Below are 22,060 nucleotides of genomic sequence, written 5' to 3' on the forward strand. Positions count from 1 at the left end.
ACATAAAATCTTTTTATAAAACAATTCAGATAGAATGATTAGGAATAGATCTACTTTTCACTCTTCATGGTTTAACAGGAATATAATAGAAGTTCTTTCAATTTGATAAATCTGGTCATTTTTTGTATTCTGTCTGGTCTAACTCAACTAGTAAAATGTCATTTAATTTTTAGAAGAGTGACAACAAATAACCTGATCTGACCTTGTATATTAGAATTAGGAATTAGCATATTTAACAAAAAAAGTGTAACAATGATGCATATTTATATAAATATATCCATATAAATATATGGATGTTGACAGTTCTTGCTCATTTTGTGGGACTGAGGATGAAACACTGATCCATTTATTTTTTCAATGTATAAAACCTTTGGAATAGTTTATATCTTTATATAGGTAAGCACCTGATTGTTCCAGATCCTTTCAGCTGAATGAAGTAAAACTAATACTAAAGTGAATTACATTGTAATTTTATTTTATATTATTATTATTTATTTTTTTGAAAAATATCTCTAATTCGCAGCCATTTTTTTCACATTTCTTTATTGAAATTGAAGAAAAGTGACAGATTCTTGAAATATTATGATAATTTCCTGGAAATACCACTGATGCGTAAGGTTTTCCTCTGTATGCATTTATAATGTTGTTATCTTTATCCCTTTTATATTTATTCACATTTTATTGCTTATTTATTGTGTATTTAATTTTAAATTAATCTCTCTGTCTGTCTGTCTGTCTATCCAGTTTATTGTTTTATGCAAAACAAAAAACAATGTGCTTTTGTATATGATAAATATTTTATACAAATGCATGCAAATATATTAAGAGGAAATTGGTAATGTAAATGATCTTTAAAAAAAGTAGGCAGTATGTATTTATATGTCTATGCTATGAAGCACAAAGAGTGTGCCTGTGCAGACGAGCTCACGTCAACCAACAGAATAACATCTGCAAATGAATCAAGCTCACCTAAATATTGCTAGAGGTGGCTATGTTAAGTTGAATTCTAGCTATTATAGTTTTATAGTTTTTGCATTAAAGAAAAGGAACTGCAACAGGAATTCTCTGACTGTTTTCAATACCAATGGTGCACCGATCCTAAGGTGATATCTAATTTTGTCAGACCCTTTTACACAAACAGTTACACATCTGCGAATGTTCAAGCTCATGTTCCTGATATTGAAACTTCAAAGCTTTCTGTGATGCTAATTTAACTATTGAGGAAGTTTGAATAGCTCTTTCTTCGAAGTAGAAAGAAAAATCCCGAGGCATGTGATGGGTTGTCTGTTGAGTTCTATATTCATTTTTGAGAATTAAATTAAACACCCATTGTTTTGTATGTATAATGAATGTATTAATCTGAAGGAAATGACAGCATCAATGAAATAGGGCATCTCCCTTTTCCCCCAAACTGGATAAAGACACTCTTTTAATAGATAATTGGAGTCCAGTTACACTACTGAATATCTATTATAAAATGTTAGCCAAACGTATTCAGTTGGTTGCTGAGACACAGTCTGGTTTTATAAAAGGTAGACACATCAGTAGAAATGTAAGACTTATTTTAGATCTTGCAGACCATGCAGATTTTGCACATTCCAAAGCTGCAATTCTTTTCCTCGATTTTTACAAAACTTTTGAAAACCCATGAGCATAGATTTCTTCTGCAGACACTAAAGTTATTTGGTTTCGGTGATTTTTTTTGTTAATGTTATTGCATTTGTTTTGTTTTTTTATATAAAGATATTAGCAGCTCTGTCTTTATTAGCATTAATATTTCTAAGAGATTTTTTTATGAAATGTGGTGGATGACAGGGTTGTCCAATTTCAACCCTTTTTTTAAATTTATTTTAAAATTTTTAAATGTTACAATTTTTTAAATTTATTTTAGTTACAGAACTGTTAAGTAATATCCAAGAACAAAGCTTGAAATATATATTCATCTTTGATAGAAAATTAAAATCCCCCAGTTGGCTAATGACACTACTCTTTCAAAAAATACAAATAAATAAATAAATAATAAAATGAGTTATCCAAATCTATAAATGTAATTGAGCAGTTTTCATGTGCTTCTGGATTGAAACTGAATATGTCCAAGTGTGAGATAATGATGCTCCATAAAAATGATGACTCCTCAATCGATGGTATCTCAATAAAAGAGACTGTAAAAGTACCAGGCTATTTATTTAACAACAACAACAACAAAAAGCATCTTCAACTTTTGCCTTTCCCTTGAAAATTCCTCCATAACATATATTTGTGTAATTTGTGTAAAGGTGTTCATTTTGTTCAGATCTGCCAAAAAAAAAAATTGTATGTTGTTGTTGTAAACTGTTATCTTACCAAAAAAAAAAAAAAAAGTAAGAATTTATCTAGGTATTTTCAACAGAAATCTGGACACAATTTAAATATAACCTTCAAATATGTTTTCATTTATTATTACTCAAAATATATTTCTGTTAATTTTAGTGAATCTTATGATTTTAAATGGTAAATTTCATATAGGCTACATGAAAGTAAAAGGTGTGATTTTAAACCATGTTTTAAGTTTTTTTATTATTGACTTGAAATGTACTGATAACAAAAAATGTATTTATACAATTATATTTGCCAAAAAGTTAAAGCAAACTGAAAGGTATTTTTTTGTAATTGCTCTCTCTTTCTTTTTTTTCTGTTAATTGTTAATGTATTTCTCATAACCCCCGTTTTCATGTTTTAAGGTAGCCTATCTACTGATTAACTTATCTTTAAATTTGTTTGTGAAGCATTCAATAAAAAATAAATAAAATAAAAATAGAAAATGCGGTTTTGTTTATTAATATTTTCATACAAATGCATGCAAAAATATTAAGAGGAAAGTGCTAATGTAAATTAGCTTTAAAAAAAAGTAGGCAGTATGTAGCTACTGATGTTATGGTATGAACTAAGAAAAAAAAAGCATGCGTTTGTAGATGGACCTCACGTCAACCAATAGAATCGCGGTTTAGGAGTGACGTACGTTCATTACGTCACTCCTAAACCGCGATTCTATTGGTTGACGTGAGGTCCATCTACAAACGCATGCTTTTTTTTTCTTAGTTCATACCATTATGTCACCTGGAAGTCCTTTAACAAAAATGCGCCTTTGTTTATTATAAATATTTCAAATGCATGCACATAGAGTAAAAAAATAATAATGTACTTTATCTTAGGAGATAGAAACAAAAAGCGACACATTTTTAACTTTAGAGAAGCATTATGGATGTTTACCATGTTTACTAACGCACAGTCATGTTTATTTAACCAGTCCGATAAAACCTCTTGAAACCATGACAGATTTTGTAATGATTGCAATCACTGACATGACCTTTTGGACTCACTTTTCCGCAGACCGAGCCACATGAGTCCGTGTTCCTCCTCATGGCGCTCGTGTTGGCCGGGTTGGTGCTCTGTTTGAGCGGCCTGCAGCTCATCCTCGCCGCCGATCGTGCGTCTTATGTGGCGGCGGTGTACGAGCACCGGGTGCTGCTGAACCCCGAGCCCGGAGTCCCGCTGCACCGCAGACCCGCTCTGGAGCACATGAAGCTGAACCTGCGTGTGTTTGAGGAGCAGACAGCACTGGCAGCACAGCAGGTACATGGACACACAGAGAAACCTTCAGCAAATCACTCCAAAACTAATCAATGCAAGAATCTGTACAGGATTACTGCGATCGAACCAGTCATAAAGAATATGAATATGATGTATTATGCCATCATAACACACACACACAAACCCCCCAAAACAGATATTTTAGAACACTTAATAGCATTAAGTTACAATATGTGAATTATGCATAATTACATTAAAAATGCACCAATTTGCAAATTATACTATATTAAGTGATATAGTCATATATATGGCCTAGTTCAAAACAGTGTTTACATAGCCTAAACATACCTTTAGGTTAATAATCGATTAATATTAATTTTTATATTGCTCTTTGTGTTTTGTATTGATTTCTATGTATAACTTGCATTTAAATCTATATTTTAGTTTTAGTGATCAACAGCTCTGTGCTTTATATTTCACAAACAAATATTAAATAAAACACTGTGCTTAACATGCTTATTGTCCCTTTTAAGTTGAAATAACAAATATTTCTAATATAATGATAAAAAATAATTTATATATTAATACTAATTAAAAACATATCACCAATATCATTTCAGACGAAAAGTCTAAAGTTATAGACCTACGTTGAATTAAGTTTCCATTACATTTTTGAGATTATATTTATATTAACTCATAAAATGACTTTTATTTTTGTTTATTAATTCTTTTAGCTGTTATTTAGCATGTTTGGTACCTAATAGCAAAATATTGAGGAAAGTCAAAAGCCTTCTGCCATCATTTGTTTCCAGAAATGTATTTCTGTTAAAGTTTAGTTTAGTTTAGTTTATTGATTTTATATAGCACATTTAATAACGACAGGGTCGACCAAAGTGCAGAACAAAAATTAAATAAATACATAAAACAAGTAACCATATAAAACAGATCACAAATTTATGACAAAGATATTATCACACATAATAAAATATCTGACAGCAATTACTCCAGACCATAAGCCACGATGTTTACACAATGTACAGTAGGACCTAAGAATAATTAAGATCCTACTGGATGACCTGAACTTCCTTAAGATTGTTTTATTTAGAGTAACAGAAATGTCTATAAACTTTAATGTGTGCTGTATGCATTATTTCTTGCACAGGGTGCTCAGATCATAGTGTTTCCAGAAGATGCCATCCATGGGTTCAACTTCACCAGATCTTCAATCGCTGGTTATCTGGAGACGGTTCCTGACCCTCAGAACGTCACATGGAATCCATGTGCTGATCCACACAGATTTCCAGACACCGAGGTACAAAACTCATATTTACAGCCCACTTTTAATGCTCATTTGATGAGTACCCATTTTAAAAACACTTCACAATCAGTTTGTTCTGTTCTTTTTAATTTTGTAATTTAAAAAATTTATATTATACATTTTTAATCATGTTATATTTAATTTAATTGACAGCGATTTTAATTTCAAATAAATAATATAAACTATAATATAAATAGTGCTGTCAAAATTAGCACGTTAACACAGGTGATTAATGTAACATGTCAGTAAAAATGAATCTTATATATGTGACCCTGGACCACAAGACCAGTCATAAGGGTCAGTCTTTCTAAATTGAGATTTATATATCATCTGAATAAATAAGCTTTCCAATGATGTATGTTTTGTTTGGATAGAACAATATTTGGCTGAAATACAACTATTTGAAAATCTGGAATCTGAGGGTGCAAAAAAAAAAAAACAATTAAGAAAATCACCTTTAAAGTTGTCCAAATGAAGTCCTTGGCAATGCATATTACTGATCAAAACAAATTTTTTTTTGATATATTGATATAAATTTTTAAGTTTTGATATTTGTCGTAGGAAATTTGCAAAATATCTTCATGGAACATGATCTTTACTTAATATCCTAATGATTTTTGTCATAAAACTAAAATCTGTAAATTTGACCCATACAATGTATTTTTGGCTATTGATACAAATATACCCCAGCGGCTTAAGACTGGTTTTGTGGGCCATATTAAATATAATAAAAATATTATTTCTTTCTCAGGTCCTCCACAGTCTCAGCTGTATGGCTCATAAGAACCGTCTCTTCTTGGTGGCTAACATGCCATCTCGTCAGAGCTGTAACCGAACCACAGACCCTCGCTGTCCTGCAGACGGTCAGTACCAGTTCAACACCAACGTGGTGTTCAGCGATCAGGGTGTCATCGTGGCCCGATATCACAAGCAGAACTTGTACTTTGAGGCGGCGTTTGACGCTCCGCCGGAGTGCGAGTATGTCACGTTCACCACACCGTTTGCGGGCCGATTCGGGGTGTTTACCTGCTTTGACATTCTCTTCCATGACCCGGCGGTGACGCTAGTAAAAGAAATGGGCATCAGGCAGATTGTGTACCCGACCGCGTGGATGAACCAGCTCCCCCTGCTGGCTGCCGTACAGTTTCAGCGCTCGTTCTCGCACGCAACGGGTGTCACACTGCTGGCCGCCAACGTCCGAGCCGCAGAGTACGGCATAACCGGCAGCGGCATCTTCACACCGTGGGATTCGCTCATCCATCACAACACAGAGGGGAATTCTGGGAAATTGCTTGTGCGTAGAGTGCCAGTTTTGGATCCGTCATTTATTGGGGACGACAGGCACAAACTGGTGCCATTTTCCGGGTATCCAAGTTCAAAAGAACCAGAAAAGATGCATGTTTGGCCTACCAGTAGTTTTAAAGCAAATCATGATGGAAAATACTGCCAGAAAGACTCTGAATGTGCAACTTCATCTACAACGTTTAACTCCATCATGATGTATGATAATTTCACTCTGGTGCCTTTGAAGGGCACTGAAGGGAACATCAGCATCTGTAGTGGTTCAGTCTGCTGCCACCTGCTGTTCCAGAGGTCAGACACACACGAGTTTTACGCTCTAGGTGTCTTCAACGGCCTCCATGTGGTGCATGGGACATATTACCTGGAGATTTGCGCCCTGGTGAAGTGCACAGGTGAGCATCACAGCAGCTGCGGAGGAGAAACCGAACACGCTCAAACGCTGGTGGACTTCAGGCTCGCGGGGACCTTCACGACTTCACACGTGTTCCCGGGGATTCTGGGAAGCGGGATGACGCTGGATGTTCCGGATCATTCTGGTTGGGAGGGAGGGAATCGCTTTTACATGAGCCGGATGGGAATGAACACTGGGCTTGTGACTGCGGTGCTGTATGGGAGGCACTATGAGAAGGACAATGTCTAAAAAATACATGGTTCTTGCACTGATTTTTATAGGACACTTATTGTAATGCACTACGAATGAGATCATTTCACCTTAAAAAAATGCATTTGTTCACCCAAAAATGAAAGTGGAAAATTCTGTCATTTCAATAAAACATTTTCCAATCCTATGATTTTAAGAATATTCATGCTCTTCTATATGAAAACGCATACAATGAAAGTCAAGCTCCAAAAACAAAAATGAAAACCTCTCATGTGCTATATTTCAAATTATCTTAAAGGTGCCATAGAACGCATTGATACAATATTTTAAATTGTTCTCTGATATCTACATAGAAGGTATGTGGCTTAGGTAAGGGCAAAACTTCTCCAGAAACAGTTTTACATGTGCATTTACAACCCTAGGATTTCTCCCTAGAATGAAATGGCCTGTTATTGGCTTATTTGGAAGGGTCATGAATAATAATGTTGAGCTCTGCTCTGATTGGCTGTTTCACAGTGCAGCTCATTTCAGTAGCTCACAGCAGGAAGGAAACACAGGGAGGAAAATATATATTTCAGTACTTTCTCTCGCAGTTATATCATCGGGTAATTATACTGTATATAAAATGCTGGCATCACTTTCGAGATTCGCGATCGCACGAACTCCGTTTATACTATGGAGCGGCAGAACTTGCCACACATTTTACAAGATCAGATGCTTGTCAGTGGTGCTCAGGATCTGTAAATCATTCGCCATCATCCTCAGTCATCTCTCCTTACTCTGTTTATGTGGTAAGTGAAATCTTATGTACTGTAATGTAACAGGCTACCGCTAGCAGGGAGCTAACCATGTCCCTTTAGTGGCTCGCATTATTTTATTAGAACGCGTTATTTGCTTTCCGTGCCTTTCTGAATACAGACACCAACCCATCCCTGCACTTCACATCCCCTGCACAGCCTGGAACATAACATTTATTTCCATGATCTGCCATTTTCGCTGTTGTCCTCGCTTGTTTCTTCACAATACCTGCAGAACTTCTGACGGTTCGGCTGGCGGCTGGCCTAGAACATGTGCGGGTATATGCAAATGTTGGGGCGTAACTATTAGTGTCCCCGACTGTTTCATCACAGTCGGTGTTATGTTCTGATTTGCCTATATTTCAGTGGCCTTTTGTATTCTCAAGATTTACATAAGGAGGAGGAAACAATGGTGTTTGAGGCTCACGGTATGTCATTTCCATGTACAGAACTCTTATTCAACTATGCCAAGGTAAATACAGTTTTCCATTCTGTGGCACCTTTAAGTCTTACAATTGCATTATGTGAGAAACGGACTCAAATGTAAGGTATTATTGGCTAAAAATCTTCCTCTTTGGAAAAGAATGACACGAGGGTGAGGATAAGATGTAGCAACTTTCATTTTGGGATAGAATTAACTCTTTAAAGCAATCATAAGATTGAGTTCAGTTTGAATCCTCTCATTCACGTTCACTGTTTAATTTGTAAACGATTCAGTGTTTTTAATGAAAACTAGCTAATAACAGCGAAAGAGATGCTCATTTATCGACTGGCATTTACATTAAAAAATAAATCTTGTCAGGCATTTACAGTATTTGCAAAACACATTTAAATATTAAATACAGATAATATGGAACGATAGATGGGTGAAAAGATACCTGAAATGGCGAAAACAAATATATAAATATTTAAATAGATAATACAGAATGTTAAATAGGATAAAAAGATACTTAAAATAAATATTATAATAAATTTATACAAATTAAAAAAATAATTCAGTAAATGGATTTAAAAGACTGGGATTGGATGAATAAAAATGTTTTCTTGTAGGCACATTAATTTATGCTCTTATATATTCTTTTAACATTAAAATAATAGAATGGAATAACCAAACTCAGCCTATCCCGGACTCCATATTTTCACGTTTTTTAAATATGTCCCAATTTTCTGTAATAAAGACTCTGTGAAATCTTATGGCAAAAATGATTTATTATTTATAATTATTAATAATTACTAACAATGTACCAAAAGGTCAAGTCACACACCTGATCTTTTCATTGTTTTTAAACTCTTATAAAACAATCACACACACACACACCCATTCAAATTCACCATCTCTCACACACACAGCAGGAAGAATGCTATAATTCCTAACAACAGCAGAGGAATAAATACTCCGTTTGAACCCTGAAAGGCTTTTTTTTGCTCTTCATTTTTTCATAATAAATAATCCATGGTGATGCAAACCTAAATTCAATCTTCATGCACAGACGGGGATAAAAGTGAAGTCTGCAGTTCTTGGTCCCTGACGTCTTTAGTTTAGTTTCACCTCCTCGTGTTTCACATGAATGCTGGGAATTACAGTCCCACAGCTGTCAATATGAGCCTTTAACTTCTCATAAAATGAACTTGGCTTTAAATAATGAGTTTTAGCGATGCTTGAGGGTTCAAACAGATCGATATTGTAGAGAATAAACAAACTGGACTGTAGTGTGGGCCATTTCTGTAGCATTATTTTCCTGTTTTTCCACTTTCTCCTGAGACTTCGGCCACACCGGTCATAAAGGGACGACCCTAATTAGCATATAGTCACCTTTCAGCCAATGAGGCGTTAGATTAAGACACTGAGGGGCGGGAGGGGTGTGTTGTCAGTATGTTTCAGAGTCTGAATCGTTGAGTTCATCATCAGGGACGATGAGGCCGTCCTCGCAGCCCAGGCTATTGAATTTGCGGTAGGAGACGTGCTCAGAGCGCAGCACGGGTAAAGGGTCAAAGGTCACGGTCTTGGATGGGCTGGAGTAGTGGTTGATGGTGGTAAAAGTGAGGCTGGACATGGTGCCGGTGCTGCTGGGAGAGATGGGCATCATGGAGGAGAGGATCAGCGCCAAACAGTCGGCCACGTCTTTGTTTGGGGCACAAGCCAAAGCTGGAGTGTAACCTGGAAAAGACATTTGATTAAAAAACTAAATCATGTTCATTCATGTTCTTTGTTTAATTTGTAAACCATCCAGTGTTTGTATTGCATTTACATTTATTTATTTAGCAGACACTTCTATCCAAAGCGACATACAAATCAGTTGAGTCAATGCTTCATTGACTTGCAAATAACATTAAAAAGCAAAAAAATGCTTATTTGTAGACTGACAAATATCTAAAGAAACCGAGTCAAAGCTAGTCTAACATTTGGTCAAACACATTTGGAATTTTAATTGTAAAATATACAGTAGAATGTTAAAGGTACAATATTTTAAATTGTTCTCTGATATCTACATAGAAGGTATGTGGCTTAGGTAAGGGCAAATATTCTCCAGAAACAGTTTTACATGTGCATTTACAACCCTAGGATTTCTCCCTAGAATTAAATGGCCTGTTACTGGCTTATTTGGAAGGGTCATGAATAATAATGTTGAGCTCTGCTCTGATTGGCTGTTTCACAATGCGGCTCATTTCAGTAGCTCAAAGCAGGAAGGAAACACAGGGTGGAAAATATATATTTCAATACTTTCTCGCAGATATATCGCCGGGTAATTATACTGTACAGGTGCTGGTCATATAATTAGAATATCATCAAAAAGTTGATTTATTTCACTAATTCCATTCAAAAAGTGAAACTTGTATATTATATTCATTCATTACACACAGACTGATATATTTCAAATGTTTATTTCTTTTAATTTTGATGATTAGAGCTTACAGCTCATGAAAGTCAAAAATCAGCATCTCAAAATATTAGAATATTACTTAAGACCAATACAAAGAAAGGATTTTTAGAAATCTTGGCCAACTGAAAAGTATGAGCAAAGTATGACCAGTCCTTTTGCCTGAATTACTGCAGCAATGCGGCGTGGAGTCGATCAGTCTGTGGCACTGCTCAGGTGTTATGAGAGCCCAGGTTGCTCTGATAGTGGCCTTCAGCTCATCTGCATTGTTGGGTCTGGTGTCTCTCATCTTCCTCTTGACAATACCCCACAGATTCTCTATGGGGTTCAGGTCAGGCGAGTTTGCTGGCCAATCAAGCACAGTAACACTATGGTCATTGAACCAGCTTTTGGTACCTTTGGCAGTGTGGGCAGGTGCCAAGTCCTGCTGGAAAATGAAATCAGCATCTCCATAAAGCTTGTCAACAGAAGGAAGCATGAAGTGCTCTAAAATTTCCTGGTAGATGGCTGCGTTGACTGTGGACATCAGAAAACACAGTGGACCAACACCAGCAGATGACATGGCAGCCCAAATCATCAAAGACTGTGGAAACTTCACACTGGACTTCAAGCAACATGGATTCTGTGCCTCTCCACTCTTCCTTCAGACTCTGGGACCTTGATTTACAAATGAAATGTAAAATTTACTTTCATCTGAAAAGAGGACTTTGGACCACTGAGCAACAGTCCAGTTCTTTTTTTCCACAGCCCAGTTAAGATGCTTCCGACGTTGTCTCTGGTTCAGAAGTGGCTTGGTAGCCCTTTTCCTGATGACGTCTGAGCGTGGTGACTCTTGATGCACTGACTCCAGCTTCAGTTCTCTCCTTGTCAAGCTCTCACAAGTGTTTGAATCGGCTTTGCTTGACTGTATTCTCAAGCTTGCGGTCATCCCTGTTGCTTGTGCACCTTTTCCTACCCAAATTCTTCCTTCCAGTCAACTTTGCATTTAATATGCTTTGATACAGCACTCTGTAAACAGCCACACCTTTCAGTAATGACCTTCTGTGACTTACCCTCTTTGTGGAGGGTGTCAATGTTCGTCTTCTGGATCATTGCCAAGTCAGCAGTCTTCCCCATTATTGTGGTTTCAAAGAACAAGAGATACCCAGAATTTATACTGTAGGGATGGTCATTTATTCAAACTCAAATGTAAATATTCTAATATTTTGAGATACTGATTTTTGACTTTCATGAGCTGTAAGCTCTAATCATCAAAATTAAAAGAAATAAACATTTGAAATATATCAGTCTGTGTGTAATGAATGAATATAATATACAAGTTTCACTTTTTGAATGGAATTAGTGAAATAAATCAACTTTTTGATGATATTCTAATTATATGACCAGCACCTGTATATAAAATGTGGGCATCAGGGAGCCGCTATTAATATGCGGGGCACTGAAACGGCTTTCAAATGCACGATAGCTTTTTCTTTTCACTTTCGCTTTCGAGATTCACGATCGCACGAACTCGGTTTATAATACGGAGCGGCAGAACTTACCACACATTTTACAAGATCAGATGCTTGTCAGTGGTTCTCAGGATCTGTAAATCATTCGCCATCATCCTCAGTCATCTCTCCTTACTCTGTTTATGTGGTAAGTGAAATCTTATGTACTGTAATGTAACAGGCTACCGCTAGCAAGGAGCTAACCATGTCCCTTTAGTGGCTCGCATTATTTTATTAGACATATTGACACTTCACATCCCCTGCACATCCTGGAACATAACATTTATTTCCATGATCTGCCATGTTCACTGTTGTCCTCGCTTGTTTCTTAACAATAACGTTACCTGCAGAACTTCTGATGGTTCGGCTGGCAGCTGACCTAGAACATGAGTATGTGCAAATGTTGGGGCGTAACTATTAGTGATCCCGACGGTTACGTCACAGTCGGTGTTATGTTCTGATTCGCCTATTTTTCAGTGGTCTTTTTTATTCACGAGATTTACATAAGGAGGAGGAAACAATGGTGTTTGAGGCTCACGGTATGTCATTTCCATGTACAGAACTCTTATTATTCAACTATGCCAAGGTAAATACCGTTTTCCATTCTATGGCACCTTTAAAGGGATAGTTCACCCAAAAATGAAAATTTGATGTTTATCTGCTTACCCCCAGGGCATCCAAGATGTAGGTGACTTTGTTTCTTCAGTAGAACACAAACAAAGATTTTTAACTCAAACCGTTGCAGTCTGTCAGTCCTATAATGGCAGTCAATGGGCTCCACTGCTTTGAGAGTCAAAAAAAACATACACAGACAAAACCAAATTAAACCCTGCGGCTCGTGACGACACATTGAGGTCTAAAGACATGAAATGATTGGTCTGTGCAAGAAACTGAATAGTATTTATATAGTTTTTTACCTCTTATACACCATAATGCGCCGGCTGTTGTGAACGTGCTCAGGACAGTTGGACATAGCGGTGTATCAGAGTTAAAAAAAAAAAAAAACGATATAAATACTGTTCAGTTTCTTGCACAGAACGATCGTTTCGTGTCTTTAGACCTCAGTGTATCGTCACGAGCCGCAGGGTTTAATTTGGTTTTGTCTGTGTATGTTTTTTTGACTCTCAAAGCTGTGGAGCCCATTGACTGCCATTATATGACTGACAGACTGCAACGGTTTGAGTTAAAAATCTTCGTTTGTCTTCTACTGAAGAAACAAAAGTCACCTACATCTTGGATGCCCTGGGGGTAAGCAGATAAACATCACATTTTCATTTTTTGGGTGAACTATCCCTTTAAATATGGTAAAAAGATACATGAAAATAAATATATAACAAATATTTTACTAAATAAAAATTAGGAACAGTATGTGCATGGATTTAACAAACCAAAGCTAGAGTGTAACTTGGAAACATTAAATTATTATATAAATTATTGTAAATAAAATTAAGTTATTAAATTAATAAATGTTTAGGCATGAGAAACTAAAATCAAGAAACATGTTTTAATTACTTTTGAAAAAAATCTGCTTAATTCTGCTCATCAAGGCTGCATTTATTTGATCAAAAAAGTTTTCTACAGTATTCAATATATTTTAAATATATTTTACTATATTTTAAAATTTATTCCTGTGGTGGCAAAGCTTTACGGTCTCTTTTAATCAATTTAATGCATCCTTGCTAAGTATAAGTATTTCTTTTAAAAGAAATAATAATATTATTAATAAAAATAATAATAGAGGGTGATGCTTTTTCAATGTAGATTTCAATTTAAAAGCTTCATTGTTATTTATTTTAGTTTTGTATTTTGCTGTGTTATTTTAGTATTTTTAGTATTATGCTTTCTATTAATATTTTGAATTTGGTTTTATTTTTGTTTTCCTTTTTCATTTGAACATTTTTGCCATTTTTTATTAGTTCTTTTATGTCTGTCTTTTTTATTTCAGTTGTTATTTTAGTAAAAAGTTAAATGAATTTGAAAAAGAAAAAATCATTGAGAAATAAGTTGTTTTTAATATTTGATTTCAGTTAAACATTTATTTTAAGTCACTTTTTTTTTTTTTTCTTCATGTTTTTAGTTTTAGCTTTGGTTAGCTATAATATAATATTTGTGCTTTGAAGCAAAACTAGCGGTTTATGCTGCAGGCTGTGATTTTAAAAGCTCACCATTCTCATCCACGGCGAGGACACTGGCTCCTTTACCCAGCAGCTCCGGTACGACCACCGTCAGCCCGTTACGAGCAGCGACGTGCAGCGGCCTGAGACACAGATAAAAAACAGCTCTCTATAAAACTGAGATGAAGAGGAGGACAACAAATGAGCAAGATACTGGATACAGGACTCACGTCTGCAGCGCGGTGTTTGTGCAGTTGATCAGGTTTTTGTCCGTCACCTTCTCAAGAATTAACAAGGCACTGGTTTCATGTCCCTGCAACACACAAGCTATGAAAATGACTAGATCTGCATTACCTGATGGAAATACTTGCGCACACAAGGCTGTAAAAGAGATATACTATATGAATACATGAAATATATGAAAATATTTATTTATATTTGGCTCTGAAAGCTTTAGACTACAGGTTTATCACTGAAACTGAGGATCTTTTATCCACCGAGCAGCAGGAGGAATTGATTTTATGCTTAAGCAGCTCTCTTTGCATGCTTGTTTCTTAGTTCCTGTAGTTTGTCTGGCTGCAGGGCTGCACTGATGTACAGTAGATGTCGTGTTTGGTGTAAATCAGTACGTGAGCGTGTGTTTGGTACCTTACTGCAGGCCAGATGCAGGGCTGTGTTTCTGTGAGCGTCCTGTAACGTCAAATCAGCTTTAGCGCTGCTCACCAGCACCTCTGACAAACACAATCAGCACCTCACATTAATATCATGAATGACATGATCACAGCAGCTTCCTGAATCTGCTGTAATGACACAGACATCTGAAGGAAACTCTAGCGCCACCTTGAGCCACAGCAACGCAATAACATACCAGAAGTCTGTATTAATACCAGTGTTGATATTGTTTATTAATATGAAAAGTATTAAAAATGACTGAAATAAATCAAATCATAAATATTAGATAAAAAACAAACTTAAAAATTTGATATTTTGCCTTAGCAACTAACTGAAAATAAGCAGAAGTAACTAGAAGTGACATTTAGCTAAATAGGAATAAAAAAAAAATAATAAAAATGACAAAAGTACATAAATTACTAAAACTACAAAATAAATTCAAGCTAAACATAAATATACAAAACTAATATAAAAGACAAAATGACAAACAAACTAATAATTTAATAATAAAATTATTAAAACTGAAAGTAAAAAATTAAAGCTAAAAGGAAATTAATGCAAATGACAAAATCATATAATATTAGTAAAACAAACTACAATTAAAATGAAAACCTTAGCGTTAAAAAAAAAATACTGCTTGGCAATGTTAAGAAACGTTATTTACAAAAGTAACATTATATTGCCGTTTTACTTAAAATAAAAGTAACTAATTCTGTTATATTGTAACGTTTCACTGCATTTGACAGTTAGAACTTTAAATCGAACTTTATTTGTTACTTGTGTTGTTCTGATCCCTGCTAGTGTTTTGTAACTGAAGAAATATGCAGCGTGTGTCTCACCAACGGCGTTAGTTTGTCCGTTCTCTGCAGCCATCATGAGCGGTGTTTTTCCCAGCATGTCGATGGCGTTGACCTGAGCATTGTGACCCAGCAGCAGCTGCAGACACTCCACGTGATCGGTGTACGCGGCGGCGTGGAGCGGAGTCCTGCAGATCACACAGAACACATCAGCTCAACAACACACTGCAGTGCTGCTCTGAAACATCTGACCCATGAGGAAACCCTGTTCTCACCTGGACTGAGAGTCTGTGGCGTTTACAATCGCTGGGCCTAAAGTTTCTATCAGCATCTCAGCCGCAGACTCATTATCATTAATACTGAAACGAGAGAGATGCACCGTACGTAAATAAAAATGACTGGAGTATGTTTTACAAGAACTTTCTACTTCAAAATTTCATATTTAATTCAGTGCTACTTGCTGTTTTTTTGTAATTAATTGTGAAATTTACAAGCAATTTCCGAGTGAAAATTGTTTCTACACCAATTTTTTTTTTTCTGGTGTGTCATGCTTTAATACAAACATTTAAAATGAAGATTAATATGCACATGATATGAGCAGGTGTTTCTTACACAGCGCAGTGCAGCGGACTGAAGGAGTTTCCCTCCGGCCTGTGAAACACGTCATACTCTAACAGCAGCTCAACACACGCGTCATGACCTGAGATGAACAGATCAACATGCAAAATAAGAGAAAAATATAGGACATCATGAAGGATCCATGATATTGCTTCATTTATTACCAAATACTGTATAATGCAGGGCGGTGTAGCTGTACATCACATTATTTTGCTCGGATGACAGTAAGTGTAACGTCTCACATGTACCGTTATAACAGGCCCAGTGCAGGGGTGTGTAACCACAGTTGTCTTTGAGGACGAGGATGGTCTTCTGGACCTTCAGAAGGGCCCTCAGAACCCCCACATGACCGCAGGCAGCCGCCAGGTGCATAGGAGAGCGCCCCCTGCTGTCCTGAACCAGCAGACTGGAGCCGTGCTGCAACAGCGCCTCCACACACGCCTCGTGACCCATCACTGCCTGTCTCACACACACAAAGCAGATCTTCGTTTAGAACGACTCTGAACAACATAAAATGAATGTTTCAGGTTTAGGACAAGTCTGTCGGCAGCATGTGTGGCATAAAATGGATTAACATAGAAAACAGTGCTGTCAAACAATTAATCGCGATTAATCGTATCCAAAATAAAAGTTCTTGTTTACATAATATGTGTGTGTATACGGTGTATATGTATTATGCATATATAAATACAAACACATGCATGTATATATTTAAGAAAAATGTTATGTTTATATATTAACTATATTTATATATAATATAAAATACAAGAATATAAATGTATATACACATGTAAATATTTTCAAAATATATACTGTATGTGTGTGTTTTTATATATACATAAATATACCCAGTACACACACATATATTACGTAAAAAAAAGTTTATTTTGGATGTGATTAATCGTGATTAATCATTTGACAGCACTAATAGAAAATAAATGCATCTCATCCCTCAGTTTTTGTTAAATAAATGAATAAAAAATAAACTAAAATAAAACTTAAAATAAATGAACAATAAATATAAACAAACAAACATACTGTTCCAAGTTCAGAACAGTAAAATATTTTAAAAATAAGATAATGCTGTCATATATATATATATATAAAATACTTCAGAAAATTTTCAAATATGTATTGCATTGTTGACACTTAATTTGTATTGAAGCCATTCCTTTAAAACTAAAGTATAGAAAAGTCTCATTTAGAAAAAGATAAATAGACAAAGTGAAACTGCAGATGAAGGCAGGTGTCTGTGTGTGTGACTGACCCCGCGGTGGAGGGCCGTCCTGCCGCATTTATCTCTGGCCTCCACACCGGCTCCTTTACTCAACAGAAGATACACACAATCTGTGTGTCCACCCAGAACCGCCAACATCAGAGGAGTCCTGACCACACACACACACACACACACGTGATCAGATCAACAATCCCACAATCATTCATCCATATATCCGAGATAGAGAAGTCCTGTAACTCACTGTCCCTTCCCATCACGTATGCTGACGGCCTTCTGCTGGTCGGTGTTGTGGATGAGCAGACGCAGACACTCAGAGTGACCATTCATGGCTACAGACACAAAAACACAATCAAATCATCTCATCTGACCTCACATATCTCATGTAACATCTTCACGTACCATCTAGTCTGGCTATGCAAGATAAGCATTATAAAACCAGTGTATTTTGACAGAAGGACACCATATGATTGACACAAAGTGATCAAGCACAGTTTGAATTTTTGCATTTTGACATTTATATGCAAGTAAATGTTAAATTGGATATACACAACAGTTTGAGGTCAGCATGATTTTTTCCATTTCTGAAAGAAATTAATATTTTTATTCTTTTATTTTATGCATTAAACTGGCCAAAAATTATAGTAAAGACATGTATAATGCAAAAAAAACCTTTTTATTTCAAATAATTGCTGTTCTTTTGAACTTTCTATTGTGAAATGCATCACTGTTTCAACCAAAATTAACACCTTGTTAAATGTTTTTATTTAGCATTTTTCTAACAATATTATAAATTGCATTACAGTTTAAAATTTTGGGTCATTGCAAACTGAGTCCGAAATTTTCATATGCGTTTTTTTTTTTTTTTCGTATTAGTCATCCTTTCCTATCATGCTCGTTACAGGTGCGAAAACGCAGAAAATCGAACCTGATCAGAATTTTTTTATGACGGACGAAAATTTCGGAGGCAGTGTGTAAACGTGATTGACATAACGTGAGGTCGTATTTATTTTTTTAACGTGCAAAAATTTCGGACTCAGTGTGCAATGACCTTAAGACTTTTTCTTTTTAAATAATTTAATGCTTTTATTCAACAAGAACAAATTAAATTAATCAAGTGTCAGTAAAGACATTTATAATGTTACAAAAGATTCCTATTTCAAATAAGTGCTGTTCTTGCTATTCATCTGTGAATCCTGAAAATAAAACGTATCACGGTTTCCACAAAAGTATTGGGCACCACAACTGTTTTCAACATTGATAATAATAATAATAATAAATGTTTCTTGAGCAGCAAATCAGTATATTAGAATGATTTCTGAAGGATCATGTGACACTGAAGACTGGAGTGATGATGCTGAAAATTCAGCTATGAACACAGCAATAAATTACATATGAAAATACAGTGGGTACGGAAAGTATTCAGACCCCCTTAAAATTTTCACTCTTCGTTATATTGCAGCCATTTGCTAAAATCATTTAAGTTCATTTTTTCCCTCAATGTACACACAGCACCCCATATTGACAGAAAAACAGGGTCCTAAGTATTCAGACCCTTTGCTGTGACGCTCATATATTTAACTCAGGTGCTGTCCATTTCTTCTGATCATCCTTGAGATGGTTCTACACCTTCATTTGAGTCCAGCTGTGTTTGATTATACTGATTGGACTTGATTAGGAAAGCCACACACCTGTCTATATAAGACCTTACAGCTCACAGTGCATGTCAGAGCAAATGAGAATCATGAGGTCAAAGGAACTGCCTGAAGAGCTCAGAGACAGAATTGTGGCAAGGCACAGATCTGGCCATGGTTACAAAAACATTTCTGCTGCACTTAAGGTTCCTAAGAGCACAGTGGCCTCCATAATCCTTAAATGGAAGACGTTTGGGACGAGTCGGGAGATGGGAGAAAGTTGTAGAAAGTCAACCATCACTGCAGCCCTCCACCAGTCGGGGCTTTATGGCAGAGTGGCCCGACGGAAGCCTCTCCTCAGTGCAAGACACATGAAAGCCCGCATGGAGTGAATAAGACTCCCTGAATAAGATTCTCTGGTCTGATGAGACCAAGATAGAACTTTTTGGCCTTAATTATAAGCGGTATGTGTGGAGAAAACCAGGCACTACTCATCATCTGTCCAATACAGTCCCAACAGTGAAGCATGGTGGTGGCAGCATCACGCTGTGGGGGTGTTTTTCAGCTGCAGGGACAGGACGACTGGTTGCAATCGAGGGAAAGATGAATGCGGCCAAGTACAGGGATATCCTGGACGAAAACCTTCTCCAGAGTGCTCAGGACCTCAGACTGGGCTGAAGGTTTACCTTCCAACAAGACAATGACCCTAAGCACACAGCTCAAATAACGAAGGAGTGGCTTCACAACAACTCCGTGACTGTTCTTGAATGGCCCAGCCAGAGCCCTGACTTAAACCCAATTGAGCATCTCTGGAGAGACCTAAAAATGGCTGTCCACCAACGTTTACCATCCAACCTGACAGAACTGGAGAGGATCTGCAAGGAGGAATGGCAGAGGATCCCCAAATCCAGGTGTGAAAAACTTGTTGCATCTTTCCCAAAAAGACTCATGGCTGTATTAGATCAAAAGGGTGCTTCTACTAAATACTGAGCAAAGGGTCTGAATACTTAGGACCATGTGATATTTCAGTTTTTCTTTTTAATAAATCTGCAAAAATGTCAACAATTCTGTGTTTTTCTGTCAATATGGGGTGCTGTGTGTACATTAATGAGGGAAAAAAAAATTTACTTAAATGATTTTAGCAAATGGCTGCAATATAACAAAGAGTGAAAAATGTAAGGGGGTCTGAATACTTTCCGTACCCACTGTATATTAAGAGAGAAAACAGTTATTTTAAATAGTGAAACATTTCACAATATTACTGTTTTTACTGTATTTTTAACAAATAAATCCAGCCTTAATGAGCAATGAAGAATCTCTAATCCAGCAACTAGTAAAGCCATTCAAGTGTGCATAATATGCAGCAGTGTTCAGGCCAAGACTGAGTCTAGTGTCTGATGCCTTTAGTGTGTGCTTGACCTGCAGAGTGTACGGCGCTCCTTTTGTGTGTGTAGTCCTTCAGCATCATGGACGCGCCCTGATTGATCAGTATATCCACACACTCCACGTGACCCTTAAATGCTGCCAGACTCAGAGCCGTGTGACCCTGCGGCGTCCTCACGTCTAGATCCAGCAGAGACTGGACCAGAACCTCCAGAGCGTGATGGTGACCATGATACGCCTGGAAACACACACACACAGACGTTTGTTACTGTGAATTGTGGGGACTTTCTATAGACTTCTATTACTCTTATACTGACCAAACAATATTATCTATCCCCTAACCCTATCCCTTACAGAAAACCTGTTTGCATTCTTACACTTTCAGATAAACATCATTACTATTTTTAATCATTTTTTTCCCTCGTGGGGATCGCAATCAACATAAAATAAATATATATTATAAAACAGATTCAAACTCTAAAATCTGACTGGATGAGCCACATTTTAAAGCACTTTAGCTAATCTTTGACTTGAACCTATACTGGACTAATAGACCATATTATTTGGTTGAAGACTTGTTTATTGTGATTATTATTTATACATTTAACTATTTAATGAACATAGGTGCCTTTTTTTTTTTTTTTTTTACATTATGCCTAACAACACTATAGTACATTGTAATAAACTGTTACTGTGCTTTGAAAGAGTTTATTAATATTTTGAATTAGCTTTTTTTATCTTCAATTCTCGTTTGAATTTTAAAGTTTTATTATTTTGTTCATGTGCTTTTGTTATTTTATTATTTTTTGTAATACTTCCATATTATTGTTGGAACTAAAACAAAACTATTAAAAATTGACAATTGAAATAAAGCTGAAATAAAACAATATAAATACTGGTTTACATGAAAAACTTAACTGAAAAATTTAAAAATAGAATAAAATATAAATATAATAGATATAATATAAAAATATAATATTTTATTTAAGCTTTGTTTTAATTACTAAAAACATTTTTTAACAGTTTCGGTTAACGATAACAAGTGTTTTATTGTTTAATGCTGTTTTGAATGGCTCATTGTTTTACAAATGGCAGAACTCTTCAGCTGAACTAGAAATATTCCAATATATATAATATTCCAAAATTATTGTACAGAATTAGAGATCTGGAGCTCTTACTCACCGCTAGGTGTAAAGGGCTGATGGGAGGCTGGATGTCTGTGTCGTGGAGGATGCTTGATGCAGATGTGTCCATCAGCTGAAAATACACACATTTAAATTCAATTATATATAAGAGGAATAAGGTGGAAAAAAATGAAAAAATTCACATGAAATGGCATTGCATGCAAGTTATTCAACATTCAGAGAAATAAGGGCAGGACTTGATTTTAATTATCAAGGTGAGATCGGATCATAAAATATTAGGCTGTTATTCATTAATAGCATTTTTCCACCCTAATAAGCTTGGATGTGTCAATAGAACAATGGTTTCAGAGGTGGAAAGAGTTATTACAGTTTGACAGATGATAGATTATGAAAACACTCTCTTCTACTTGCACTGATAAATCAAACATTTGTCTAACACTAGTTAAGAACTATGCATAGGCACTTTAAAATATGCCCTTCAAAATAGGTAAAATAATAAGTACTTC

At 35.9% G+C, this 22,060-nt stretch overlaps 2 protein-coding genes across 6 annotated transcripts in view; one reads left to right on the forward strand and one right to left on the reverse strand.

Annotated features, from left to right (window-relative positions):
* The first annotated feature begins 3,057 nt into the window (after nt 1-3,057).
* btd (biotinidase) lies at nt 3,058-6,978 on the forward strand. Its single transcript, XM_058753222.1, has 3 exons — nt 3,058-3,612; nt 4,733-4,882; nt 5,640-6,978. The coding sequence occupies exons 1-3, from the start codon at nt 3,400-3,402 to the stop codon at nt 6,828-6,830; spliced, it is 1,554 nt and encodes a 517-aa protein (XP_058609205.1). The 5' UTR covers nt 3,058-3,399; the 3' UTR covers nt 6,831-6,978.
* A 1,799-nt stretch (nt 6,979-8,777) lies between these two features.
* The window catches only part of LOC131525511 (serine/threonine-protein phosphatase 6 regulatory ankyrin repeat subunit A), a 34,984-nt gene continuing 21,701 nt past the window's right edge, over nt 8,778-22,060 (reverse strand). For all 5 annotated transcript variants that reach the window (XM_058753221.1, XM_058753219.1, XM_058753217.1 and 2 more), the window contains exons 17-28: nt 21,592-21,666; nt 20,446-20,647; nt 17,637-17,724; nt 17,426-17,543; nt 16,407-16,617; nt 16,153-16,240; nt 15,816-15,899; nt 15,583-15,728; nt 14,720-14,802; nt 14,302-14,384; nt 14,123-14,214; nt 8,778-9,746 (exon numbers count right to left, since the gene is read on the reverse strand). In XM_058753221.1, the coding sequence (XP_058609204.1) occupies nt 9,457-9,746; nt 14,123-14,214; nt 14,302-14,384; nt 14,720-14,802; nt 15,583-15,728; nt 15,816-15,899; nt 16,153-16,240; nt 16,407-16,617; nt 17,426-17,543; nt 17,637-17,724; nt 20,446-20,647; nt 21,592-21,666 (1,560 nt within the window). In that variant the 3' untranslated portion in view covers nt 8,778-9,456. The remainder of the gene's footprint in view (nt 9,747-14,122; nt 14,215-14,301; nt 14,385-14,719; nt 14,803-15,582; nt 15,729-15,815; nt 15,900-16,152; nt 16,241-16,406; nt 16,618-17,425; nt 17,544-17,636; nt 17,725-20,445; nt 20,648-21,591; nt 21,667-22,060) is intronic.

This window comes from Onychostoma macrolepis, chromosome 19, assembly GCF_012432095.1.
Source record: "Onychostoma macrolepis isolate SWU-2019 chromosome 19, ASM1243209v1, whole genome shotgun sequence".
NCBI classification, from domain to species: domain Eukaryota; kingdom Metazoa; phylum Chordata; class Actinopteri; order Cypriniformes; family Cyprinidae; genus Onychostoma; species Onychostoma macrolepis.

Bases quoted from the DNA above. Each gene is read 5' to 3' on its own strand.
- btd (XM_058753222.1), top strand. From the start codon at position 3,400: ATGGCGCTCGTGTTGGCCGGGTTGGTGCTCTGTTTGAGCGGCCTGCAG. The intron at 3,613-4,732 runs GTACATGGACAC...TTTCTTGCACAG, and splicing joins CAGCACTGGCAGCACAGCAG to GGTGCTCAGATCATAGTGTT. The intron at 4,883-5,639 runs GTACAAAACTCA...TTTCTTTCTCAG, and splicing joins ACAGATTTCCAGACACCGAG to GTCCTCCACAGTCTCAGCTG.